This window comes from Candoia aspera, chromosome 1 (assembly GCF_035149785.1).
Source record: "Candoia aspera isolate rCanAsp1 chromosome 1, rCanAsp1.hap2, whole genome shotgun sequence".
Lineage (NCBI taxonomy): Eukaryota > Metazoa > Chordata > Lepidosauria > Squamata > Boidae > Candoia > Candoia aspera.
Genome location: NC_086153.1, coordinates 236,540,315 through 236,567,673, shown reverse-complemented (window position 1 = coordinate 236,567,673; position 27,359 = coordinate 236,540,315). Strand labels below are relative to the sequence as shown.

Genomic DNA, 27,359 nt, shown 5'->3' with positions numbered 1-27,359 from the left:
AACAATGAATTAATATCCATGCAGTAGTGTTGATGATGCCTAACACAAAGGCAGATTAAGATGGTGCCTCTGGACACTCAGCTGCCAGCAGATATTTCCTCTGGTGCCAACCAGGCTTCTGGCTCCATCTTCTTCCCCCTCCCCATTATTTCAATTTTTTAAAAAAAGGGAAGAGCCAGCCCCTGGCATCATTTTGACATGCAGCTTAAATGCACAATTAGTGGTTGCCCCAACAACACTTTTTCAACTCCATATTTGTTGGGTTTAGTATCCCACCAACACCCCACCACCACCCCACCACCCTTTTTTTCCCCAGAGAATTAACCTTAAGCATCAGCAAGGCTTATTGTACTTGTTCCACTCCATTAACCCACTGGGTTTAAGGTTAAGCCACCTTCTAACCCAAAAAATAAAACATACATCATGTTTGTTTGGCCCTGCCTATTCCAGTTACATCACGAATTCTCCATGGCTTTGGAAAGCCAAAGAATTGTTTTAAAATAACATTTTGGCATCAGCCACTAGATTTACAAGTATGCTTCTTAGCCTGGTAGAGACCTCACAATCTTCTCATAAGATTCAAATGGTTGGTTGCTGTAGTTCGTTGCCATAGCTGTAGAGTCCCAGAAAATCTGGGGAGCTTTAGAGAATCCTAGGAGACAGGCAAGAAGAGATAGTAGGAAGTCATCTAAACCTTCAGCTTTCTGATAAATAGGGTTTAGCTCCTCCCAAGTCATGCATTTTGTGAAAGGAGCTACAAACTTCCAAACCAAAACCAGTATCTAGCTCTGGCCTAATTAGTTAAGGATTCATTTCCTGCAACTTTCCAAAATGGTTTGAGGTGGCAGAGGAAATGGTTCATCAGCAGTAACTGAGATATAGACATTGTTACTTGTCCAACTGCTTTAACCCAAGCATTAATCAATTCAAGGTCAGGCTTCAATTATAATATTGGTAAAATGACCAGAGAATTAATTTTCTCTCTTAAGACAAACATCTAATAAAATTTGAAAGTTAAGCGGCTTGCAGTAATAACAGATTTAGAGCATATTTCCTTGGAATGTATTACATCCTTAAGTTATACAAAGAAGATGACTGATCTGCATTATTGGAGGTATAAGTACAGTAAAAGGGACGCGGTGGCGCTGCGGGTTAAACCGCTGAGCTGTCGATCGGAAGGTCGGCGGTTCGAAACCGCGCGGCGGGGTGAGCTCCCGTTGCTCGTCCCAGCTCCTGCTCACCTAGCAGTTCGAAAACATGCAAATGTGAGTAGATCAATAGGTACCACTTCGGCAGGAAGGTAACAGCGTTCCGTTTAGTCATGCTGGCCACATGACCCGGAAGTGTCCTATGGACAACGCCGGCTCTAAAGGCTTAGAAACAGAGATGAGCACCGCCCCCTAGAGTCGGACACGACTGGACTTTACGTCAAGGGAAACCTTTACCTTTTAAGTACAGTAAAAATATTGACTATTGTTAACTGTTTGCTTTTTAATGGGGCCTCAGCTCCAATTACTGATAGGTAACATTGTTGGAATCTATATCAGAGCCTCTACTTCCCAGAGGCATCTGTGAGAGGCTTTTCTCCAAGTCCTGTACATCCAGAACATGGTTCACATGTAATGGTAAGCCATCATGTAGCTTAGTTGTTCTTTGGGTGACATACAGCCCTGTTCCAAGAAACAATCCATGATGTTTGTTTTGACCACAAACTTCAATTTGAAATCATAGTTTTAAATCAGTTTGTGAATCCTGGCATATATTACCATGACACAGCTGTATCTAAATCCATAACCCTACCTTATTCTGGGTTTGTTATTCTCTGCTCATTTCTTCTGGGTATTGATGAAAGAAACGGAGAAAACAAAGTAGGAATTGACTGAACAAGCCACAGTTACTTTCTTCCTCTGCAACATTGACCCCGACTTGTACTTACTTTGTTCAAATCATGGTTAGAACAAATCCTAGCTTAGGTGCCAATGCAGCCTCAGTGCAAAATAAGAGAGAGAACCTTGCTAGCTGTGGAATCACAGCTATTAAAAAATCTCCCTGGAAGTTTGAGTGGTGCCAATATTTTATCAGCTTTAAACCTTAAAATACAAGCATTTTAATTAGCTGATCTTAATTGTACTAAAATATTAGATAATTTTGTTTTTATGATAACAGATTTATAGTATTTTCATTAAATAGTATATAATGCTGATTACACCTATATATTGCCTTGATTTTTGTTATTTAAAGTTATATAATATTTTAATTAAAACAATTACACAGGATTGTATTATTAACAATGGAGATATTTGGTGATGTTGATAACGATTTTAATAATTTTTTAAAAATGTTTACTGAGAGTAACCAAATGCAACATGAACATTTTCTATTTTCTTAATGCCCCCAAGATATTACAAACCAATCCATCATGACAGAACAGGAGCAATTTCAATGGAGTTTATCCGGAGAACAGTTTGTGGCTGAATGAAAACTGAAAAAGAAATGTGACAATTCAACTCAGGATGTGGCTTAATAAGTGAATTACTTTATAAGTTGCCACAAAGAGCTAAAAATACCATGATTGATCACAGAAAATCATTCATTCTACAGCATATACATCTTAAAAGTTGCTTGTCTTTGGCATTGAGAAACAAACCATCACTTCAGAACGAATTGCTTTATTAGAATGTTATCAAAGTTTGTTGAAATATATTGTTTCACCTTGTTAACCTGTATGGATTCACATGCAAGATTTGGAGCTGCTGGAAAGGAACTGCCTCGCTTTCATGCAGTAAAATCTAAATCAGATATAATTAATGGGCAATGTGCTAAAAGCCCAACAAGCTAATAGCACCTATGCAACCTTGGCTGATCTCAGATATCTAAGCAGGGTTAAACTTAATTTTTGGATAGGAGACCACTAGGAAATCAAAGGACTACAGCCTCAATGAAAAAAAATCCTGGAAGGGGGCAACAGCAAACTAAATTTGCATTGTTGCTAAAACAACATAGACTCAAGTGACATTTTACCTTTTTAAAATGACAAAAAGAAAGGTTGCAGGTCTTCAAATTCAATTCCCATTATTTTTTTCCTCCACACATACAAGTTCTTCAATTATTAAAGCAAATATTCTGCATAGTGGGGTTTTACATGAAAAATTTTATGTATGTTTTTCATCTTACTTCTTCTCTTCTCGTAATTCTTTCTTCGACGGAACTTCACATTAATTCTTGGCCAAGATTCGGTCTTTTCTATAACAGTGGCCTCCACACGGACTAGGTCCATTCTTTATAACAAATTGAGAGATTAAAAAAAACCTGCTCACATTCTCTCTTAATAGATAGATATTTTGAAAAATTAAGCAAAGCAATAGAAGAGATTATGCGTAGCTCAGGGTTGAACTGTGGAGTCCCTGGTGTTCTCTGAGCTTGGTTGTTTTCTTGCAGGTGTTTCATTACCTGACTAGTAATATCTTCAGTGCTGGAAGGGAGTGGGGTTGCTCTGTTTATATACAGCAGCTTGTTCACGGATGCACTCTGCTAATCTTCTGTCTGTCCTATATAGTGGCTGTTACAGTCCTTACACTACATGTATGAACACATGCGCATCCACGAACACCAGCTAGCAGTCAGAAGACACAATGAAAACTCCTTAATCTCACAAGACATGGACAGACTCGACCATACTTTCAGTTGGGAAACTGTCAGCATCCTAGACCAAGCGAAATCCAAAAACACTAGGGAATTCCTGGAAGCTTGGCACTCAGGCACATAATGGTAAACAATATTTACACACCATTCAAAAGACAATAGAAAAGCTAAAAAGGAAACAAAAAGACCAGAACACCTCCTTGCCACAATCAACACCCAGACAAGCAGGGATTAACACCAGGATTAACACCAGACAAACAGTCAAGCTGAAAACAATACCCTAATCAAGGAACTTCCAAGGAAGAACCACACCCCCACCAACACGGGCAGGGCAAGCTACTGCATATAACCAGGGAGCAAGGCCACCTCCCTTCTAGCACTGAAGATAAAACCACCAAGCTCAGGGAACACCAAGGACTCCACAATGACAATAGAAACATTCCTAAAGCAATTGCAGTTTACTTATTTACTGCATACCCCGTTTTCTCAGATAACTCTCTCAAGGTAGCTTACAAAACAAACAACATAAAGCATATCTAGAAATAATATCAAAGAAATAATTATACTAGAAACAGCAGGCTACAATCCTCTTCAACATTTTGAGACATACATTTATGGTTTTAGAAGGGAACTGATTTCTCCAGGAAATTAAAACAAAATGGACTATCGCTGATCTATGAAGAAATGTTTCAGAATAAGCAGGAAATGTGATGAATTAGATTGTGTTCAGTATACCAAGGAAGCAGACACCACATATTTTTAATGAGCGTTTTAAAGCAAAATCCAAAAATGAAGATTCCTCCTCCTTTTGTTTCCTATCCACAAAACTGAAACGATGTGTGTGTGTGTGTGTGTGTGTGTGTGTGTGTGTGTGTATCACTCGATAATGGATTTTGCTTTCAACAGTTCTTTTAACTCAGATTTACATCAGAGTTTAAAAGAAACAGAAAAATAAGAAATGTGAGATTTAATTCTTCTTGGTGATGAGAATTTGTAGCCTTTTACAGACAGTTTGTTTTGATAAGAAATCCCCAGATCCTTGAACACCTAACTTCAGATAGTTCCTTCTTTTCTCTCCCTCTTGGCTTCTAATTGCAACTCTCCATTATTTCAATTTGTTTTTCTTAGGATGGTCTAAATACAATGGAGTTACTACGGCAATTCCCTTCTTTTCTGCATACATCCTTCCCTCAGCTGTTTTTGAGTGGTTGGTAGACATCCTTTCCTAAAGCCCTTTGGACTCTTTTTCAGCCCAGTGCACATGACTCTGAAAAGATTCAGCATGACTGAATGACCCCAAAGCATGCCTTACCCCAGGAGCGGCTTTCCCAGCAATGTGAAGTTATCAGCCCCCACCAACAGTACCTGGGGCAAGAGTAAATAATGTATATTAATCATCGTATTATAGAACACGTCAGAACGTTACCAAGGTATTTGTGGAAAATGCACCTTAAATCTGCACTTTGGTTTTCTCGCCCTGATAGCTGAATAAGCCAGGATGAAATAGGGGATTGCCCAATAAATATCCCCTTTGGCAAAAACTGTTATTTTCCCCACATCTCTGGAGCATCCAAGTGTCCTGATTACCAGGAAACACACTGAGGCGAGGACTTGGTCTCTAATATTTATTAGTAGTACTTAACAAGAATCCTAACAAACTGAGAAAGCGTGGGAAAACCCAGCCATATAAACCCCAAAGGTTAAGGCGGTCCCGATCTGTGTCTCTTTGAATGGCTGAACAGTTCCTCAGTGCTACGCATGCGCTTGACAGTCTGGGTGAGAGCCCCCTGCTCGCCATCCTTACTCATGACACCAAGAGAAGACAATGAGAGATGGCAGACTTCATTGTTCTTATGCATGATGTGATTTCTTTCAGTGCTGTAGCGATCACCGCACATTTTGAAAAGAAGAAAATCACCCCACTGGACACCTGTTTGTTCCTGGGGTTCTGAGCAGCTCAGAATCAATCTCCAGGAAACAGTACAGCTAGCACCACGATGAAATCAGCATGGGTATCATGTATTTTCTGCTCTCCAGATGAACTGGGGCTTGGCACTTCCAGAATTCCTAGCCACTTGCCGTGCTGTCTGAGAATTCTGGGAATTATAATCCCAACACATCAGGAGGGTGCCAAGTTGTGAAATGCTGGTGCAAGGCCTTTTTGTTCATTTCACTACATAGCCAGCAAAATTCCACTCTCTCAGGTGTTACTTTCTCGCAAGACTTCCTTCTATTTCACACCAAGTTATGGCACTGAGTTAAATAAAGCATAAATATCCAGGGATGCCTTTTCCAAGTAAAAATTAAAGGAATAAAGGAAAACTTATTTCCATTGCTAAATTATTCCAAATTGTAGTATTTCACCAGAATACATAAGCAATACTGTTCAACTCAGTGGCATCTGATATTATTTTATGTCAATCTTTAATTATCCAGGCTGTTTGATTGTTAAGTGGATTAGTTTGGGCACTCAGCCATGCAACAGAATTATGTTTACAAATCAGAGCAGATGTATATGGCAATGTATAATTAAAACATGTCTGGATAGCAGCAGAATAAATCACTTTAAAAAGATCTTGGCATACTCCATCTTGCTGGAATGCTTGGAAGTCCTGTCTGAGAGACTGACAGTGACTAGTTTGGTTTGAATTAGGCAAATAATGAGATTTTAGCCTCTCCAAAACATGGCTGGGGTTGATGTGAGGTGTTCTCCAAAGTATATGGAGGGCACCAGGTTTGAGTAGCCTACCCAAATCAAAGTTGGTATGTCTTTTTTAGTGGCACAGGGACATGGAAAAATCAATTGAAAAAGTAAAATGCCCATATAAGCTACAAGGAAGTGACTTATTCAAAGTATATTTTCCTCCACGCCCAGGAATATAATTTGATGGAGGAAGCCAGAATTATTTGTGTGAATACAGTCAAGCATTCATTTTTTAGAAGGAAAGTGTCAAGAGTTCTCAAGTTGAAGACAATGCTTTATCTACTGTGATGAGAGCTGTTACAGCCTCCTTTGTGTCCTGAGTGTTCAGACTGTCCAGAGGAAAACACTAGAACCAGGATAGAATAATTTGAAACTGTTTATATATTAAAAGTTCTTTGCTATCAATATGTGCTATTCAATTGTCTTATGAGGCTGTTAATCTGTTTTAATAAAGCTTTGTTCTGCGATTCCTTGAGAAAGCTAAAACTCAGGTCCTAATCCACAGGGTCTGACAGTGTGGGTCACCCTAATGAGGCAAAGTGGATGGGGCTGAAAACTGTGTGCCAAGTACTACAGGTAGTCCTTATTTAATGACTGCCTTATTTAGCAACCATTCAGAGTTATGACAGTGATAAAAAAATAACTTCACCACCAATCCTCACATTTATGAATTTCACAGGTCTGTAAAGCAAAGGAAAGCTGAAGTAAGATGATAAGCACAGTCAGGGTTTCATTTAGCAACTGCTTCACTTAACAACCAAGTTGCCAGTCCCAATGGTGGTTGCTAAACAAGGACTACCTGTACTGGTAAAGGGAGAAGAGTTAGAGGATCTAAAACCTTGAGAACAGCACCTGGAGTTGGTGGTAGCATGAAAGTCAGGGCAAAAGAAGGCTAAGAGAGGATCTAAACATTGCCCATAGAGATCTCTCATAGAGAGCACTAGGAGGTGGGTGTAGAGTTTCACAGGGCTAGCACCCTTTCACCAAAGGATCAGGACACTGACACTGGTTGATTGGGAGCAGAGGCATCAGCTAGAGGATTCTCAGGAACTTGCATTAGTTAGAAAAGAAGAGAAAGTGCTTCAAAGTGAAAGTGCAAATTGGATCAGGAGAATAAGAGGCACAGAAATTCTAACCTTGGGGAAATTGAGGTACTATATGCATTATTTAGCTTTAGAATAAGGAAGTGAAAGCATAGAGAAAAGCCTGAATTAGTGGAAGTAAGATGGCTATTAATGCTTCTCTACTGTCTTGCCTTTGCACACCCACATGTTCATCAGCAACCTTTCTTCCACAGCTCATCACTTACCACTTAATTCTCTTTCCCCTTGGAATGCTGTCTGAAGTGTTTCTATGGGTTTTGTGATTTCTGGTCATCTTTTCCTCTCTAGCCATCAGCAGAAAACCATTCTGATGCTCTCACAGCTTCCAACAGTCATTCTTTTATGTTCTCAGCTCCATCTTCCCCCTTCTACAACAGTCCTTATCCCCCTGCCACAGGACATGGACTCTTGTGGGAGATGCTAACAGGTAGCTAATGACATGGTGAGAGGGAGGCAGACCTGTATGTCTTACACTAATTTAATAATACAATCATGGCACAGTAATCTTTCTGACTAACATACAGAGAAAAAGCGGTTGCTAACACAAAGCTTACCTTTTCCATTCTGATTCTGTCTCCACATTCAGCAGGTATGTGGTTTTCAATTAAAATCAAGTCTTCACTGGTTACTTTCCACTGTCTGCTGGCAAAGTGAACAACAGCAAACAGTCTTCCATAATGTCCAGTGGCAATTAACTCGTTCACTTTTTGTACAACCTCTGGATGAAAGTTGATAAGTGAGTAATTAAACTTATTTGTTAGATTTATATCCCACATTTTGTTCAGGAGCTCAAGGTGATGTCTAGACTGTTCCCTCCTCTAATTTTTTTTCCCTGCAGCAACACTTGAGATAGGCTGGGCTGAGTGGGAGTGATTGGCCAAGGTCACCCAATGAGCTTTTGTGACTAAAGATGGAGTAGAACCTGGGTCTCCCCGCCTAGTCTGGGAGCATTTTAAATAGTATACCATCACAGCTCTCTAAATGCAAGATGTGGTATGCATTGAGATGAGTGTGGGAGAATAGTTGCTTTGGATGAATAACTCTGTCACAGCATCCACAGGGCTACATTTCTTAGGACCTAAAATAACTGATTCTAAGGCAAACTTTGGGATCAGTGGGAACGCACAGTGCTTCAGGTCCAAAGCCAAAAAGGTGCTGCAGAGTGGGCAGGGCCACAGACACCTCAACTTGTGAGCATCTCCTCACAAAAGCTGCACCTTTTCTTGGGCTTGCATAGTCCTGAAAAATACACATTTGGGTTCAGGAGCATGCAGGTGTAGCATGGTACTTTGCCCCCTGAACTCAAAACCTGTAATTTCCTGGGGTTGCCTGGCCACTGTTCACGTCCGGAAAAAGACAGAGCTTCCTTCACATGTTCTTGGATGGGGCACAGTTAGCACCAGTCAAAGTGAGGCCTTTCTCCCTGGTAGTGTGAAACACAGGAGGCAGAGTTGGGTCTCTAAGGAGGCAACCCTGAGTACATAATGGCCTGCTATGGTGATTGCACTGGCTAAGAGGGCACACTGTGGCTGACACATATGTCAATCTCCAGAGGACAAATCTAGCCACCTTCTGTATGAAGCACCCGACAACAACTTCACTAACACTGCTGTTGCTTATTATGTTTCTTGTTCTATTATTCTAGACAAATGATTATGTGTGTCTTTATTAAATCAAAAGCAGAAACGAATGGGAGGCAGTGATAATATTAAAACAAAACAAACGAACAGCAGAATCATACCCTTAGTTTTTTTGAGTGGGTACAGATTATTTACCTCTGTGGTGTTCTGCCTCTTCTGCTGGATCAGGGAGCTTGATTTCAGGCCACGGAGGTGATGACAAGGATGTTTTTGGAATCAGCCTGTGAAATAAGAATCTGCTGTTATAAATGTTAGTCAAGCATCCCAGTGGATAATAAGGGGTTTACTTATTACAGTACTGTTCTTCAACAAAGGCGGAGCCAAAACATTTTGCCCCACCTCCTGGATGCTTGATTGCAACTCAAGTCTCAATTTTTTTTTAAGTATGGCCCTCAAGCCAAGAAAAGTTTCACACCTCCCAGCTAATTCAACAAGCCCCACATACAGAAGCATGAATCGTAAAGCATGATTATGGGAAAAGCAGAACCAGAGGAATGAATTACGGAACCAATTCTGGAATACATTAGGTTTTTGCACTGGCAGGGAATTCAACATCCAGCTCCTCAATTATACCGTAGAAGGCACCCAACTCTGTGATGAAGAACTTGAACTTTCCAAGCAGGATATCTCAGTTTCCTGGAATATCTGGAAACTTCACTGAAAAAGATTTCAGGTTCTGTGGGTGAGGGGCCTTGGGAAGTTGCAAAGGACTTTCTGCATAGTCCAGGCAAAATAAGGCTTGACAGAAAACAAGTTCAAAACAAGCAATGAATTGAACATATTTAAAATATAATTAGGAAACCACTTCCAACAGTTGGGAAGGTCATTCGGAGAACGTATTGACATGTTTACCATGATGACCCCAGATACTGTGCAGCCTGGCTTCTATACTCCTCCTCAAAAGCCTTCAATTATGAAGGAGCACCACAAAGTAAAGGAAAGGTTTGGGAATAGCTGGTATATATCTAACTATGAATGATGGTTTATCTTTGAGTAAGCCAACCTAACAGTGGTTTGTTCACTTAACCACAGTAGATGAAACCATATTTTCTGTCCATGGATGACCAACGTGGTTTCAATAATGACAGCCTTCTGAAAGTACTTTCAATATTTCTTTATCACATATTTTGATTCCTCCTTCCCTTTTATAGCATATAAAATTGGAGGAAGAAAAAAAAAGGTTGCCAGACCACAGGTTGCAAATATACACACATTCACACCCATGTGTGCTATGCACATCATCCTCTAGACATTTCATCCAACCAAGCATTCAACCACCTCAGGGTGGTACCATTCTGTTGCAGCAGGGAGATGGTGATGATTGCTCAAACGCTATTCACACAGTGGGCAAAGACACACTTGAAATTGCCAGCCTTCCTTCTGGCATAGCAATCAGGCTTTCAAAAAGCCCCAACCAGCTTCTGAAAAATTGTTTGTAGCCCAAGGAGCTGCTGGCTGAAGATTTTTCCCTTTGGTCTGAGGAAGAAGCTGGTCAGCTGAATGGGGAACTAACAGATGGGATTTCTGTCTTTCTCTGCACCCATTGTAAAAAAAGCTACTATTTTGCTGAGCTGCTGAAATCTCAGTCCCTCAGAAAGGACTCCTAGACCCATGTCTCTCTCGCTCTAATTTTTATTAAGCATTTTTGTTGTAATCATAAATCTAATACAAACTAAACTTAAAGAAAAGAGAATAGAAAGGAGTAAAAAGTGCAAGGAAAAATAAAATAAAATAAAAAGAAATAAAGAAGTGACTTCTAACCTTCATCACAACACATATAAACAAATTTGGTGACTCTTCACCCCCTCTAAGGTTACAAACATTTGTCTCTTCATCCCATATCCCATTCGTATCTATAAACAAATCCATAAAAGATCATCTTTTCAATCCTGGTGCCAGCAGAAAGTCCATAAAGGGTAGCTGGAAGTAACAACATACCTTGTTTTAACCTTGATCAAATAAACCAACTTTATATTCCTTCCTTTTACTTCTAACAGTCTTATTCTTTAGTTCATTTAAATATTGTCATAGGATTTGATTTCTGTTCATTTCTTCTTTGTCCCATTGCTCAGTTCTTCAAGACTTTTAACGAGGCAAAAATGATCCAGGTCACTCTCTTGGTTTGTCATTTGTATTTCCCTTTTAAATTTTAAAACCTCAACGAGTTTCTTTTGTAGATCCACTTAAACATCCTTTTTCTAAGTCAGTCTCTTATCCACTTTCAATACCATCTTTACCTTGTCAGGTAAAATTTGTTCTGCAGCTGATGTTTCTTCAATAACATCTTTTGACATAGTCTATCCATAGAAGCAGACATCATTACTGACATTGTTGATATGGAGCTATTTTCTGATTCCATTCTTCGGAATGAATGGAATCAGAAAATAGTAGCCCCATACTATTTTCTCCTTCAGTATTTTTATTGTTATAATGTTTTGCATCATTTTATAGGCTTGTATATCTTTCCTCTACCTAAAATATTTAGTCCCCTCTAGTATCCAGGTTTTGAAATCATAAAATTGCTTTGTTATGTCTTGTAAAAACCAAAACAGAATCTATTTCCCACAAGAAACTGTTCTTTATAATTAATTCCAAAAACTTATTGTAAAAGTTTCAATATACCAATTTTATCTGGACTCTAAGTGCATTTATAACTTTCTAAGATCAAAATCTTATTTAGCTTTTTGCTGTTTATTTCAGATTCTTTAAATTCTTAAGCATATGATTAATTTTGTTGTTCAGGATTGAAGGCAGACTCACCAGGTGTTTTCAAACTTGTCATTCCGAAGGTCTCTAATAATTTAGAAGTAAATGAGCAATTTTCAAAAGTGATTAGAAAGTGAGGTTTGTGAACTCAGTGTGCTTTAAAAATCTCCGCTGCAGTTGTGAGCAAGGTGACCAATCCTGTCGTCTCTCAGCACTGAAACCCATGGAAAATGGCTGTCCTGCAGTCTCCTCACAATGAGCACATGTGGACAATCTCCTGTCCTCTCCTTATCCGGAGAGGTTCCAAGGAACTGGTCTACTTGCTGGTTCCATGGTCTTTGCCACAATTGTCAGCTCTGCTTTCGCCGAGCCATCTTCAGTTTGCCATACCTCCTCTGGAAGCCGCTGAGTTTCTCAAACTATCTGCAATCACAGTCCCTCAAATAAACATTTGGAAAAGGGGGGGGGGCATCCAGTTGAATATCTCCTCCCCTATATTTTAGTCTTTATGAAAATGGATGTTTACATTTTTTGGCAAATAAAACAATTAGAGTTCCATTTGTGTATGCCTTCTCATCACCTTTATTTTAAAGGTCCTTTAAGAGTAAATTTTGTACCAAAAATGTAATCCCAAATTAAGTTTCTACCACTTGAATTGTTTCATGTACTCCATGTCATAATAACAACTCTTAGCACAAGAGTGCTGATCAAGAATGTTCTTTAGCAGACATTTCTAAGTATTGAGGGGCTAGAGATGAATGGATCTCTAGGTCAAAGAGATTCCATTTTTTAATATTCATCCTTTTATTTCCTATTTGCACTTTTTTGGGGGGGTATCTTGTGCAAGATCACATTTCCATTTAGCATAACACAGTTGGGCTCAGTTAGTAACTGCACTCAAGCACTGTTCGCTGTCAGTTTTCTGAATTTTAGAACTCATATTATTACTTGCATTATATCTTGTACCCTTCAGTGAACCAGTTTCCAGCCACTGATCTATTATTATGAGTTACATGACTATCGGGGCATATGCAGGATGGTGGGACTGAGGTAGTGAGTGGTTTCTGGCCCTTGAACCTTGGGTGGCTGGATGGACTGACTACCTGCTGGATCTCTGGGTTCTATACTTAACTGGCCTAGACACCTGGTAGAAAAGTTTTGTCTTGCTTCTTAACCAGCTTTGCTAACAAAGCATATATATTTTACCCCAATGTGGCAGTGGGTGTTCAGATGTTCACTGCTATTTACTATAATAAAGCACAGAGAATCCCGAAGATCAACATTGCATTTATACATGATAAATGCAAACTCTCTTTTCCCAAAGGGAGCATTCCAACCTCCATTAGAAAAACAAAAATAGTTTATCTTTTTCTTTGCATTTATCATTTAAAATGAGTAATTTTTTAACAAGCCCAGCTTTTGCCCCTAGCAAAACTACAAACAAGATGCAAACCAGTGCCCTTTGATTTCATCAACTCCTGACTGCCTGTATTATTCAAGCCTTATTTTTTATAGGTTATACATGCTCCCTGGCAACATATTTTCCTGTTACGTCCCTGTGACATTGCCTTCATCTCATTTCCAGCCATGAGTGAGACAGAATTAAGCCATCCTTAGTTAAACTGTTATTAAAGTGCTGCTTATCCCTTATTCCCAATATTGTCGAAACGCAGCTTCAGGATGGAGACAGTGTGTTAGTCTACATCGCTCATTAACCTGGAGGGAAGTCAGCTGGGGACAGTGATGTGCAATAGAGGCAGGACAGGAATCAGCAATGGGGTGGCAATTTTCATGACAATATTGTTCTGCTGTGGGTGGAATAGCTCAGCATTGGAAAAAGCCTCTAAGAGCCTAACAGATTCAGAGTTTGGGCAGAAGCCCTACTCAGGCAGCAACCAAATGCAAGGAGGGCTCAGATGAGATAACAAATAGGGCTGTTTTTACTGCTACAACTCTTTTTTTCCCAACCTCCAGACATTAGTGGGAGGTATGAAGGACAGCTGTATTTCTATGTGCATGAATGTGATTACAGTTCTGTGTGTGATCTGAGGTTTTGCTTTATTAAAATCCTGAATAAAGCTATAGCAAAACTCCAATTCACCTCTTCTTCAAGGTGTTTTCTGAATGCACTGAGGTCACAGACAGTGGGGGCTCAGGGTATGTACTATGTGCATAGCTCCATTCTCTATCACTGCCCAAAAGGCAGCAGTGGCAAACCACTTCCATACTGCTGCTAAGAAAGCTACTGGATGTGCTCAGTTCATAAAAAGTGACGGGCTCCACTTCAGACTGTCTGGGTTCATGCAGCAGCTAAGCTAAATTGTGGTCAGCTAGTATATGGCTTGATGCATTACAGGAGTCCAGCCAGAATAGTTGATTTATACTTCAGCCTGAGAAGCAAACTCACACAAGTTGGTTAATGTGGTAAACTAGGCTTCCATTAACTGTTCACAGCAACCATTGAAAAACATGGAATATCTATTTGTAACAGAGGTATCTACAAATGTACCTTCCCATATTTATCAGTAGAAAGAAAGAACCAGTACTGTACTCTGGAGAACAGAAGGTCCCTAAAAACAGACACACAGAAATAGGGCCAGCAGGTGAAGTCCTACTACACATCTGAGCTACTCTTCTTGAAAAGATAGTATGCTAGGGGTACTTTTGTACTAGCTGAATAAAAAGGTATGTTTGCAGTGCCTTTTCACCTCTATACTTAACTAGTGTTCCATTTATATCCCTGGGGCACTTGCAGAAACTGGAAAAAGGAGGGCTGCCCCCACCTCAGAAAGAAATTGAATGTGTGAAAACCAACCTTATTTTTAAGGTTTATGTGGACAATTACAAGATTTTAAGAACTAAAATACTATGTTAAATACCACACACACCTGTCTAGAAACAAATCTACCACAGAAGGAAAGCTAGAAATGGTGCACTGAGATGAATATTTATGTAATATAGGAAGGCCTCAAGTATTTTAAAATAAAAAGACAAAACCAACATGTCAGGGGACAGAGAAGACTAGAATTCTTGTGCTTAAGATATTGACTTTGCATGCCTGGGGAGCATGAAGCTACTATTGTATCATGTAACCCCAAATTGCAACTTTTTATTTTAATGGCAAATATACCAAAAAGCAGCTACCTTGACTCTGAACATATGGCTAGTGATATTGCTATTAATAACAATGCTAAGGCAGAACAGTGTTTCCTACCAAATACCTTAAGAGCTCCCTCTAAAGCCAATTTTTAATTTTTAACTAGCTCTTTTGCTTTTATTCCATTCTATTCCATTCCCTTTTATTTTATTTTTATTTCAATTAATTTTTTATTCTCGTCCTGCTAGAGATCTATATTTTTACTATTTTTGTTGGAGACCTGTATTTTTACCATTTCTACTATGGGGAAAAGGAAGAAGAGGCAGCACTCACATTCCGCTTCTCAGACTTCACTCAAGCCTACCAAACAGCTCAAAGTTGACAGCTATTGAAAAAGCAAACAGCTACTTGCCATAATGTCCAGCTGCTGCAAGGCTTATACAACAAGGGGATGAGGACTTGAAAACGAAAATGTTACTCACTTTATAACCAGACAATGCCTACTGACGGCACAAACCCATTTTTGAGTTTCTAACTACAGTTAACAACAAGCTGGACACCCTGGAAGAGTCCTTTATTAAGCTTAAACACAGTCATTCAAATACCACTGCTGAGTCAGCCAGAACAAGCATATCCAGAAAGAACTGTGTCTCAAAAGCAATTAATAGTGATCCTATTTTGGAACCTAAAAGGAGAGCAAAGTATAAATTAAGAGATCTAAACCTACATCCAGAGGCAAGTGTGAGGCAAGTACTGCTCTCCCAGGAAGTACTGGACGAAAGGCAATTAAATCATAACTGTCACTTACAACCAGATCAGATCACTCTACAAATCCAGAACAGAGGAAATAGAGAAAAATGGGGATCCAGAAATGCAGCCATTCTCTCCCTCAGTCAGCTTCTACACTGTGAAAGGCAGTTGATTGATTTGCAGGAGGTTGAATGGCTTCCATCCAGGAAAGACTTCAAATGAATCCTACTAACCTTTAAATATCCAACTATCGCCAGCATGTTGCTCAAATGAAGCCTTTTTTGAGCAAGTTTGAGATTTTCTCATTATGTGTGTTTCTCACAGAGGGAGTTAGCTCATTAATAACCCATCTTGGCAGTAAGAGTGCTTTTACTTTAAAGTTTAATTGTAGCAACATAGAAGTAGGTAACTCCAAGGATGTGTTATCAGCACTGTCCTTGAGAAGAGACAGCCTGAATAAACAATCTGTACCTCCCACAGCAAGTTAGTTTTCTGAAGAACCTTTAGAAACAAACTTAATTCTCTCAGCATCTTGCCAAAGACTGAACAAATGGGTATTATAAAAAGGCTAAACGATCTGAGGGAATTATTAGCAATAACACATAAAGCTGCTAAACCTTTAATAAAGCTGGTCACCCCAACTGCCCAAGAAAATAGTACCTATCCTGAGAAACCACCTGCGGGTTCGCTTCCTATTTTAATACAGAATATAGGCACCGAAAAGAACAACAAAAAGCCCTTGGGAGCAATTTCTACCAGACCTCCCCACTTCCTGAAAAAATACTACACCACACAGAATATGTAAGGAATAGAAACAAAATTGAGGCCGATGACAAGAGGAAGCAAGATGCAGCCCAAATCTTTGTGAGTTACTGAGGTTAGCAGTGGAGTAGGACTGAGTTACAAGGAGGACACCCTTAGCTCAACACTTCTAAAAATAGACACAAACACCAAATCATCTGTTAGGGCTACAGCTCACGAAGCAGTCCAACATGGGTTAAGGAGAGAACCTGAGGCAGGAAGATCATCATCGCCTAGGGGCAAGCCATCCCTTCTGGACATTGATACTATGCAGAGCTGCCAACCTGCAAAAGCACCCCACCCAAATTGCTGCTCACCTCAAAACCTGTCAGAGCTCATACAACAGCAAGGCAGATTAAAACCAGTGCATTTTTTTCAACACTGAAGGAATCTTGGATAATATCACTCCCGCTGAATGTCTGAAAGACTTATGTTCTTTAACCCAAAATTCCAATATTTTCCCAATCACCACTGTGGAGCGCTCTGGTCTCAATCCAGCTTGTTCCTCCACTAAGAGATTTTTTTTCCCTGACAACCCAGGCTTCTATTTTGCTCAAAATATGGTTTGCATACATCTTAGCCATAATTCCCGTAATGCTTATAGGCCTATAATGTTTTGGGACACCCTTGTCTCCTTTTTTATATGTGGAGACCATAATGGCAACTTCCCATCTGACTGGGATGCAACATGTGTTATTTATATGGCAGAACAGCCCTGCTAACAATGTGGCCCACCAATCAATGAGTGTCCTGAAGAATTCCAGGGGGAAAAAAATCTTTAGGGGGTAAAAAACCTTTATGGGGAGGTATACTCTGAGTTAGAGAACCATTTACACCTGTACACACTTTCAAGTGGGTGTTTGAGTAGAGGGTCTTAACCCTCTATATTTATTTTACATCATCTCATAACAAAACAAGGAAATAATGGCAAGAAACTGTTTACCGCCTTCATAGATCTCAGTGCAGTTTTTGATGCCATAAACAAACATTTTGTGGAAGAAATTGGCCACCTTAAACATGGAACCCAGACTCTTACTCCTGGCTAAGGCCCTCTACTCAAACACCCAATTGAAAGTGCATATGAGTGTAAATGGTTCTCCAACACAGAGTACACCTCCCCATAAACGTGTTAGACAGGGTTGTATTCTAGCCCCAGTGCTTTTTAACCTTCATGTCAACGATATTCCAGGATTCATGCATGCTTCACACACTCATATGCCAAAGATCCATGATAAATTTATTATTTTATAAGATGATTATATGGTTCTAATGGTGCATTCTCAAATAGTCCTGAGAAGAGAGTTGCAAAAGCTAAATACCTACTGCATTCTAAATTCTCTAAATGTCAATAAATCCAAATCTAAAGCGATGGTATTTAGCAAAAGAAGTGTGAAATATAACTGGCAATTGAATGGGGAGCCTACTGAACAAGTGAATTCTTTCACTTATTTAGGAGTGGCTTTTACCAACACAGGGTCGTGGGTAAATCATTTTTAAAGAAACTCGGAGAGTTGAGGCCCAGTACCAAAATATTATATAAATTATTTAATTACAATTACCCATGTACTTTAACCCCCATATTAAAAGAATTTAGGGCAAAAATAGTCCCAGTGCTGACCTATGGTGCGGAATTGTGGGGCCTTATAAAAACTACCTCACTTGAACAAGACCTGTTTTTTAAGCAGCTTACTGGGAACTGACAAGAACGTGTCAGCCTCAGCAGTCAGAGCAGAAACAGGGATCCACTCCATCTACAGCCACTCAATAATAAAAGTTTTAACCTATTGGCAGAGGATCCATTCAATGCACTCTAACAGGCTTCCCAAAACACATTTGGCTGAACAGATAAGTATGGCTCAGCCCACCTCCCGGGTAAGCCGACTTACCAAAGTGATTTTTCAGCATGGGTTTTCCACCCAATATTTACTCTCAACTGCCTCTCAGGCAAAGGAAATTTTAAAACAGTGTCCTAGATATCAGTGTCCAAAAAGACATGGAGGTATTGGTAAAAAAATAGATCCTTAAATTGGCTGGCTAAGAACAAAACCATTTTCCAAACTGAAAAATACCTGTCAATGAGTTTGATGCAACTCCTAAGGAGGGACTATTCTAGAGCCAGATTCGAGTTGTTAGATTCCATGGCCAAATATGGATGCTTTCATTGCCTGTCATATCATGAGAGGTCATGTATATGCAGAGCCCCAGCCATTGAAGATATTGCTTATGTTTTGACTGTCAACTCTATGCCCTTAGATATTCAACATCCCTACTTGAAAGAACAGCCCACTGGGGCCTGAATTGCAGATTGTCCTACTTCCTCCTGGGCTCTAACATATACATTGTGAGCAGAACTGCTAAGTTTATAGACAAGGTAGTTCAGCTAAGAACCCATTATATTGAACAGATTGGGGTGTCATGTAAAAGTGATTTATCTGAATGCTGATTCTTTGTATTTACCCCATATGTATTTTATAGTTGTACTTTTACTTATTTTATTCTGGAATTAGACCCTGTATTTTATCTTTTTTCTTTGATATGATCATAAGACTAATCAATTAATAAACTACTACTACTACCAAATACACAGGGCAGTGATGCAGTTGTATCTTTATGCTTTACTAGCCAGGAGACAAGGGCAAACAGAGAGAAGCTAAAATGCAGGAGAATGTTATTCCTCTGACTTTGTGATGGGAGTCAGATTTTTGGCAAGGGATATGAAGCTATTTGTAGGGCTAGACGAGGACACTGCAGTACCCCAGGGGTCTCATGTGATGGGCATGTTTGGTCTAGTGGTTAAGGCAACGGGGTAGAAACCAGGAGACTGAGAGTTCTAGTCCCACCTTAGGGATGAAAGCCAGCTGGGTGACCTTGGGCTAGTCACTCTCAGCCCAACTTACCTCACAGGGTAGTTATTGTGGGGAAAATAGGAGGAGGAAGGACTATCAGGTATGTTCACCGCCTTGTTATTTATAAAAAAAAATAATACAGGCGAGATAGAAAATAAATAAAATAAAGTGTTCCCTCTGTTTCCAGGAGATAAGGCAGGCATAGAGAGACTCATTCAATTCAACCCTGGGGACCAGATGGGCACATTGTGGTAACAGGGAAACATTTTGCCACTGCTTTCTTCCAGAATGACCTTTCAGCTTCCCAGTCTAGTTTACAACCCTAATTATTTCCCAGTGATCACACATCCCAAGTACTAACCACATCTGTCAGTAGCTTTTTCAAGAGTATTCAAAAATCACCTCAGTGCTGCCACCTGCTGGGCCTAAAAAAATTCATCGTTTGTTAGATATCTTCCATTTATGTTCATGCTACTTCCTTATTATTGGGGCTGTGCAGTGCTTTGGATTCAAAGGGAAAAAGGTGCTTTGCAGTCCATCAAGATACTCACACAGCACCTGTCAGCAACTCCTTAACACAGCTGTATCTTTTTCCAAGAATCATTCAGCTACCCTCTGCAGCTGCATGAAAAACATTTGGTTTAAGAAGTTGCTGGCAGAAGCTACATAGGTGCTCACATCTGCTCTAAATCATCTTTTGCCCTTCAGATCCAAAATACCATACAACCCTACTTGCTATGTTCTACACCAAATCAAGCACAATGGGCTCATGTGAAAAATTATTTACCATAATCCCCACAAAAAGAATGCTGCAACTCTATGACAATAGGGAACGTAATTAACTTTCCTTACTCGCCCCTAATAAACATTCATACAACTGCTCCAGTGAGGTGACAACTTTGACAACACATTTTCTAGAGAAGCAATGAACATAATTTTTTTATGTTGCTGAATCAAACCTGCATAGTTATTCCAGCATCTATCTTACTGTCATCAAAAACCTTTGCCCTATATTTTAAAAAGTCCCAGTTTTAAGAACACTGTTACTGTTTGGTTCTGTAATGTAAAGCTTCAGGATATAGGTTATCTGTCTGTCCACAAGCTACATTTTGTTACTGGTGTTAGAAAACACCAATTAAGAATTTAGTTAACAATAAACCTAATTCTAAAACATCATTTACTTCTCTGCCAACAAAGCACTCTGGATTTTTCAGCAATACTTTTCTATGACAAATTCTACAATACAAGAAAAAAGCCAGTACATGATTCTAAGGAAATAATATCTGAAAAAATAAAGCATGGCAATTAAATGATGCCTTTTTAATAAACCATCAAAAGTGTTTTATTTACATGTAGAGTTTAAAAAAGCAATTGCTTACACAGAATATAAATGATATATATACACACACACACTATCTGAAAGTCATTTAAAGCATTCTGCCTTACTACTGAGCCAATATTATCTGTTCTGAAAAGTATCAAAAGTGCATTTATTGTTCAGGCAGCTGTGATAATGATTTCAAGAAGCAGGAGAACTCATGAAACAATTATGTTCATAATCACATGCTTACATAAAGCTATTAAGCAGTACTCTGGAGGGAGTTGTATAACTTCATTAACTGATTTTGCAACAGTTCTATAATAAGCATGGATATGGCTTTTTAGATGCCACTGGACAGTTCTCCAATGATGGTCTTTACTACAGTATTTTACACAATTGACAGGACATGAGAAAATTCAGTTAGCACAGTTTACACAGCCAGCCCAGAACCAACTGTGGGAAGCTCATTAAGGAAAAATTTTTTTTTTTAACATTCTGCATTCAGCATTGAACCTGAAACCCAGACTATGGCCTATGCTGTACTATGTAAACATGCGACTCCATTTTTAATGATGTAAGTTCCGGCTTTCTAACTGGAAGTAAATGATTGTATAGGCACCCCATGTTTGCTAATAACCAAAGTATAGATTACATATATTTAACAAAGCCAATTAGTCCAGTTACTAAACTTCTTAAATAGATCACATTAGATTAGCACTTCAAGTCATCCAACACCCTATTACACATATTTAACAGGATCACTTTTACACTCAAAATTTGTTTCTTATATGTCCTTATTTCTTACAGGCTTGAAATTGTAATTGACTAGCATTTGTGGGAAGGAGCAGCTCTTCAGGCAATTTGGCTTGTCTAACTGCCCATTTGTGCCTGCATTAAGGACAAGAATGGTGCTAATCACATGTATAGAGCAGGATTTCTATATGAGTTCAAGCAGAGGATGCACATTCACAGTTCTCATTACAATTAAGATCCTTAATTATGAATGCAATTAAAATGAAAATTTAGACTACCAAAGAAAATTGAAACAAAGTATTTATGTACATAGTATGAGATTTGAGTTCTAGCATTTTATAAATCCTATCCATCTGGGAGTTCAGCATTTTTATTTGGGTTCTATCAACAGAAGGGAGAGTTTTTCAGTGAACAACATTTCTCCCTCAAGCATGTGGGTTTTGTTTAGTTCTAATAAACCTGTAACATTATTCACCAGCTTGCTACCTATTGCATCAATATGTTTATAACTGGCCTACAGTTAAATAAACAATAAGTTCTCTTTATTACTTGTGCAGAATTTTTATTTAGGTTTCAGTAGATGGGAATCTGTGGTCCCTGAATGAACTGAGCTGTAATACTCCTTAAAGCAAAATTAAATTTGCGTAATATAATCAGACCACAAAGTGGCCAAGTGGGGAAAATTCCCATGAGTTAATTATCACATTTAAGTAATATCTGTAACCTACATTTAGTTCAGCCAAGTTTATAATCACAAAGCTCAAATTAGATTACCAGGTGCATCTATAGCTTCATATATATATTGGATGATATTTGTGATTGAGTTTTTTCCTACACGCAGGGCAAGAGTTAGCACTTTTAAGAGAATTGTGGAGACATTGACTACAAAAGATGTGGCCACATTTTGTTGACATTATGAGTCGTCCACTGTGGACAATTTCTGCATAGCTATCCATGCAAATAGGACAACTCACAGTGCCTGAAGGTTTTGAACTTCCAAATCTCTCCTTTTCTAATTCTCTAGGCAATTTACTGGCAGCCAACAGATCACTTTCACTACATTCACTGTCATCATCATTATATACTATGCAGCTGTTGGACAACAGTCGGCTTAATGTTTGGTTTTGCTGTTGGCTACTCTCGTCCATAATTGCAATAGAATCATTGTGTGTAAGATCAACCACTGAAGAGTCACTGGTGAGATCTATTACTTCAACGTTTTCATCAAGTTTGATTGGGCCTATTTTTGATACTGCTTCTGCAGTCGAAGTTGCCATTCTACTTTGGTTAGGAATTTGCAAAGGAGTCCTCTCTCCATAGTGCTCCTTCTGAATCTCTTCCTGATCCATGTCTGTGCTATCATTCAAGGGGACAAACGCATCCAGAAAACTGGGCCCAGCTTTAGGAGAAGAGCCAACAGTGGCGGCTTCTAAAGTGGCTATGGGAGAAATGGATGGCAAGGAGAAGATCCTGATTTTAGAAGCAGCTCCTGTAACCATCTTGCCCGGGCCGTTAGAAGGTGGTGTTGGACGGAGGGTACTCTGTTTTTTGCTTTTCCTGCTCTTGGTTCCATCATGCTTCACACCGGCCGACTTCATGGTATGCAGGAAGAGGACTGGCACAAGTCGCACAGAGTATGTTTTCTCCCTTAATGCTTAGCTGCCACTCAATTCCACAATGTTGCTTATGAATGTTCTAGGGCACCTTTATACAATGGGAGAATTTTTAGAGCACTACAACTTTGGGGTGTGATCCTTTTATGGCAGGAACTGTGAAGCTGGGAGCAAGTTCAAAATCTTGTGTTGAAGGATTACTCTTTAGAACTGCATCAAAGTAGGAAGAAACATGATTAGGCTCAAAAGCCAGCACATAAGATTCATTTTCTATTTTTTTTTAGCCGATAGTTGGCTAAAACAAGCATTATGAGGTAATGAGCCAATTCAAACAATTTATTGCAGCATACTAAACCCAGACAAGAATACAGCCTCTGGCTGCAGATATTGTTCCTTCATACTTTCCTCTGCTCACATAACTGAGCAAACCAGGAAGCTTAAATTATCTATAGGTATCCATTCTGTCTGAATTGGGAAACTAGTTACCAATTTTGGGACAATCCAGGAATATTGAACCATAACTTGAAGTTGATGTAATATTCTGCCTTATTCCAAAGCCCTACTTTAAGTTTGGACAAAATTTTGCAAATTTTGTTTGCACACTCAAGCAAAGGGATGCATGTGCAGCAAAGTGATCATTATATAGAGATGATCATCTCAATGATTCCCTTGACAGTTACCTTTATAAAAGAAGTCAGGAAAGAGAAAACCAGAAAATTAATGAATGCAAGAAGCAAATGCCTCTTAGGAATAAGTGGGACATAAGGATTTCTACAGATGTTTGGAAACATTTAAAATATTACAGAACTTTTGACTTGCTTCAAGTGTCTTACAGAGTCAATATGTACTGCACTGGGCTTTCTCATACAATACTGCAAGAAAGACAACATGGCCTGCACCATGTAAGAAGGGATACCTTCATGGGCTTTCCCACACACTAATTCCTCTTTTCTTCTGTTAGCTTGTTTTGCATAAATCTAGCCTGCCTTTTGTACACAGGGGCTCTAAAGTGACCTAACAATCAAAGAATAAATACGCCATCGTTTGCAACAGAAAAACTGGTACCTTCCCACAGCCCATACAGCATAGAAAGGTTTAATATGCTTCCTAACAGAACCTCAAAGAAAGAGGAAGAAACAATTATGCATTCAGTGTTCCAAGAGCCCCTAAAGTCCCAGTAATGAGGGAAAAAATCCTAGAGGAAGGATTTGATAAACTTATTCATAATTCCAATTTAGCACTGACACAGAAGCACAATTTCCAATGAATATGATTTGATTAATATGTCTTTTTTCAGCCTGCATAAAATTTTAGTCAATTAATAGTTTACTATCCTTCACACAACACTGAGGCCAAAAGATTACATTTATTGTTTAAATATGACCAAAACTAAATCGGAATCCTAAAGGAGAAAGGAAAACATTCTGCAATGACTTGATCTTACCCCCGAACTGGTGAAGTGTTTCGTGCACTCAGACTTCGAACTGTAGACCTCAACAGAAAGGCTGAAAGAGAGTCAGGGACAAAAAGTCACTCTAATACGACTAAGATGCTCCAATTCTAGAATTAGTAAGAATAGTGTTTGATAGTGTTTAAGGAAGCGTAAAATGATTCTACTGGAATTATCCTACCCTTCAACACTTTACAATTCATCCAAAAAGATCTTTACAGTCTTTCTGATGTCAGAGAGGCAAGGGTTTGACTAACAATCTAACAGGATAGAATTTCTCACTTAATTGGGTAGACTTATTCAGTTAAACCTCTGGTCTATTATAGATAGCTTCAAATACAAAGGCAGGCTTAATGAGATACTGAGTAGACAGCCAGCATGGGTGTCAGTAAGGCAGCATACTGGAGCATAGCCAAACATTTTGAAAACACGCTACACCAGATTTTAAGTCCTAAGATACGTGCTCACTCTTCAGTATGAATTGGGTTTCTACAAACATACTGGAAAGATTGAGTAGTATTATTCCATATAGTCAAGATTAAATTTATGTCTTTTTAAATGCATTTTTCCTTCTCTTTCATTACTTTTACTTTTCCATTGTATTTCTTTTTTATTTTCTATGTGAAAGCATTCGAAGTAAAAAATATGGAGGAAGCATAAGATACTACAAACAGGTGGGGAGAATTAAGTGGGCTACCTCTGACATATACAGGAAGAAGAAGTAATAATACTCTTAAGGAGAACTTGATAGACTCTAGCACTTCCAGGTATACAGCAAATGTGTTTTAAATGGGCAGTTCACACAATCTGTGAACTGAAATAACCCATTTTTTAGTTTGGCACAATACACTGAACTATAATCTAACAAAACAGGCTAGATTCATGTAACACTGAAGGAAAAAATAAACCAAGGTTTAAACTCAAATTTCAGCATGTGTGCACACAGCTGTTAGGTCTTTAATTTAGCTGGGCATGCTATTTGAACCCAGATGAGTAGGGTTTACTGATTATTGCCAAGGGCTAAAGGAAGCTACCTACTGAGGTGAAACTTAAAGGACATCCTATGTACTTTATGTTCAGACCTTATATGATGGGGTTCCCTTAAATATATTTGCCATTTGAGGTAAAAAAATCAAGTATCAGAAAGAAGGTCTTTATTGACTGTAGCTAGACTTTTCCCCTTCTGGCAAAGATCTTTTAAAAATATTTTTAGGCTTTTTAGATATAGTTTGAGCTTCCTGCTTTACTGCTCTTGAGAATTTCAATGTCATTATATTTTGTTACATAATATACAATATTCTTGGAAATTCTATTAAATATTACCTCTTTATAAATAACAAAAGGAGTTATTTGTGAGGCAATATAGTTGGCAACAATTGCTGACTAAAGTCCCCAAGTTTAAGATTACTCCAACTTATGCAATAATACTTTTCTGGTAGACAAAAATTGCACATATTCCAACTGAAACAGCTTTTTAGAAGCATGCAGTGAAAAATATGTTACTTTGTTGGAATGCTTATTAGCCTATATGTACATGGCATTCAAACAATACTAGCCTGAAAGAGTAAGAAGGCAATACTAGGATCTCAATAATTTTGACTGCCATTGGAGCAGTCAAATGTTACTCCTTGCTATTAAATGTGGGCTGTGGATTAACACTGTTCATACCCACAAAGCAGTATATATAGCCTTGAATGAGTTTATACAATAGGGTAAAATTGTAATTTACCAAACTTGTCACATTGACTATTAGATTCCATAAAATCACCTAACAAGAATATAGTCATCACAGAATAGCCAGTTGGAATAGAGGAAAACAGCTAAAATTGGTTTTATCATATATTTAGTCCTTAAGAAATAAAGCATTTTAGGATAAATTCAGTTATGAAAAAGCATTTTAGTTATAAACTATAAAACAAAGAACCCAAAACAGAAAATGAAAAAATGTTCTTGGATTGTTAATTTAATAGGCAGTATGTAAAATAAAATGTTAACAAAATCAAGATTCAAAACAGTAAACAAGCACTTCTCACTATTAGCAACTTCAGTCTTACCAATATTATGTTAGTTTGGTTTAAATCAAACATTTTATTTTCAAAAGTAGGTAGCTTAAAGGTTTCTGACAGTTTTTTATAATAATATAAAAAATGAAATATGCAAACATAATACAGAGGTTACAATCACTCAGGCTATATTGAGGTTTAGAAAAAATGCAGCAAGCATTTGAGCTCCTGTGGTTCAAAACCTGACTAAACATACTTTGCTCCTCAAAGCCTGAGTTCCCCATAATACAGTGATTACCTAATCGCTTCCAGCAGTGAAGTCACAATGAACCAGGCAAAACGACAAAGATATAATCCATGCTTTGAAGCACCCTCCCTCACCTAGTTCTCACCACATGCTCCGGATTACAAATCAGAGTATTCTCAATGATTTGGCCGGTTAGGATGAAGTCCAACATAAATGGGGAGCACAAGGGATGGGAGAACACTATCTAAAGAAAAGTGTCAGAGTCAACAAGGACTAAGTGCAGGAGAAAAGGAGGATTTAGGGTTTAAAATCAGCAGCAAAGAGAACACAAAGGATAACTATAACGCAGGTGCAAAGTACACAATAATGCCAAGCCACGTTAAGAAGACAGAAAAAGAACACCAAAAGGTAACCAACCCCAGGAACCACTAACCCCAAACTCTTGTCTTAAAAGATCATAGTTCCTAAATGAGAGCTTAAAACAGTGGCATTGAGGAAAATCATCCCCTCACCTGTTCGAGTCAGAAGCCGCCCATAACCAAACGCCGCCGCTGCGGCCATTACTATCAGACCAGGTTTTCCCCCACTTGCGAGCCCAACGGAACCGGAAGTTCAGCCCTGGAAGACCTGGGTCGCGATTTATGGGAACCGTCGAGCAACGAGAGCCCGGTTTTAAGGGGCCG

The 27,359-nt window shown here is 38.8% G+C and overlaps 2 protein-coding genes across 2 annotated transcripts; both read right to left on the bottom strand.

Annotated features, from left to right (window-relative positions):
• Positions 1-2,299: 2,299 nt before the first annotated feature.
• MRPL21 (mitochondrial ribosomal protein L21) lies at positions 2,300-27,303 on the bottom strand. The gene is made up of 7 exons (XM_063289249.1): positions 27,189-27,303; positions 24,421-24,481; positions 9,225-9,310; positions 8,004-8,167; positions 4,955-5,007; positions 3,175-3,278; positions 2,300-2,482 (listed from the first exon to the last, which is right to left on the bottom strand). Exons 1-7 carry the CDS (start codon positions 27,235-27,237, stop codon positions 2,418-2,420), a joined length of 582 nt encoding a protein of 193 aa, XP_063145319.1. The 5' UTR covers positions 27,238-27,303; the 3' UTR covers positions 2,300-2,417.
• Positions 20,700-23,061, bottom strand: LOC134487446 (E3 ubiquitin-protein ligase RNF4-like). The gene has a single exon (XM_063289248.1). The coding sequence runs from the start codon at positions 22,959-22,961 to the stop codon at positions 22,155-22,157; it is 807 nt and encodes a 268-aa protein (XP_063145318.1). The 5' UTR covers positions 22,962-23,061; the 3' UTR covers positions 20,700-22,154.
• Positions 27,304-27,359: the final 56 nt, after the last annotated feature.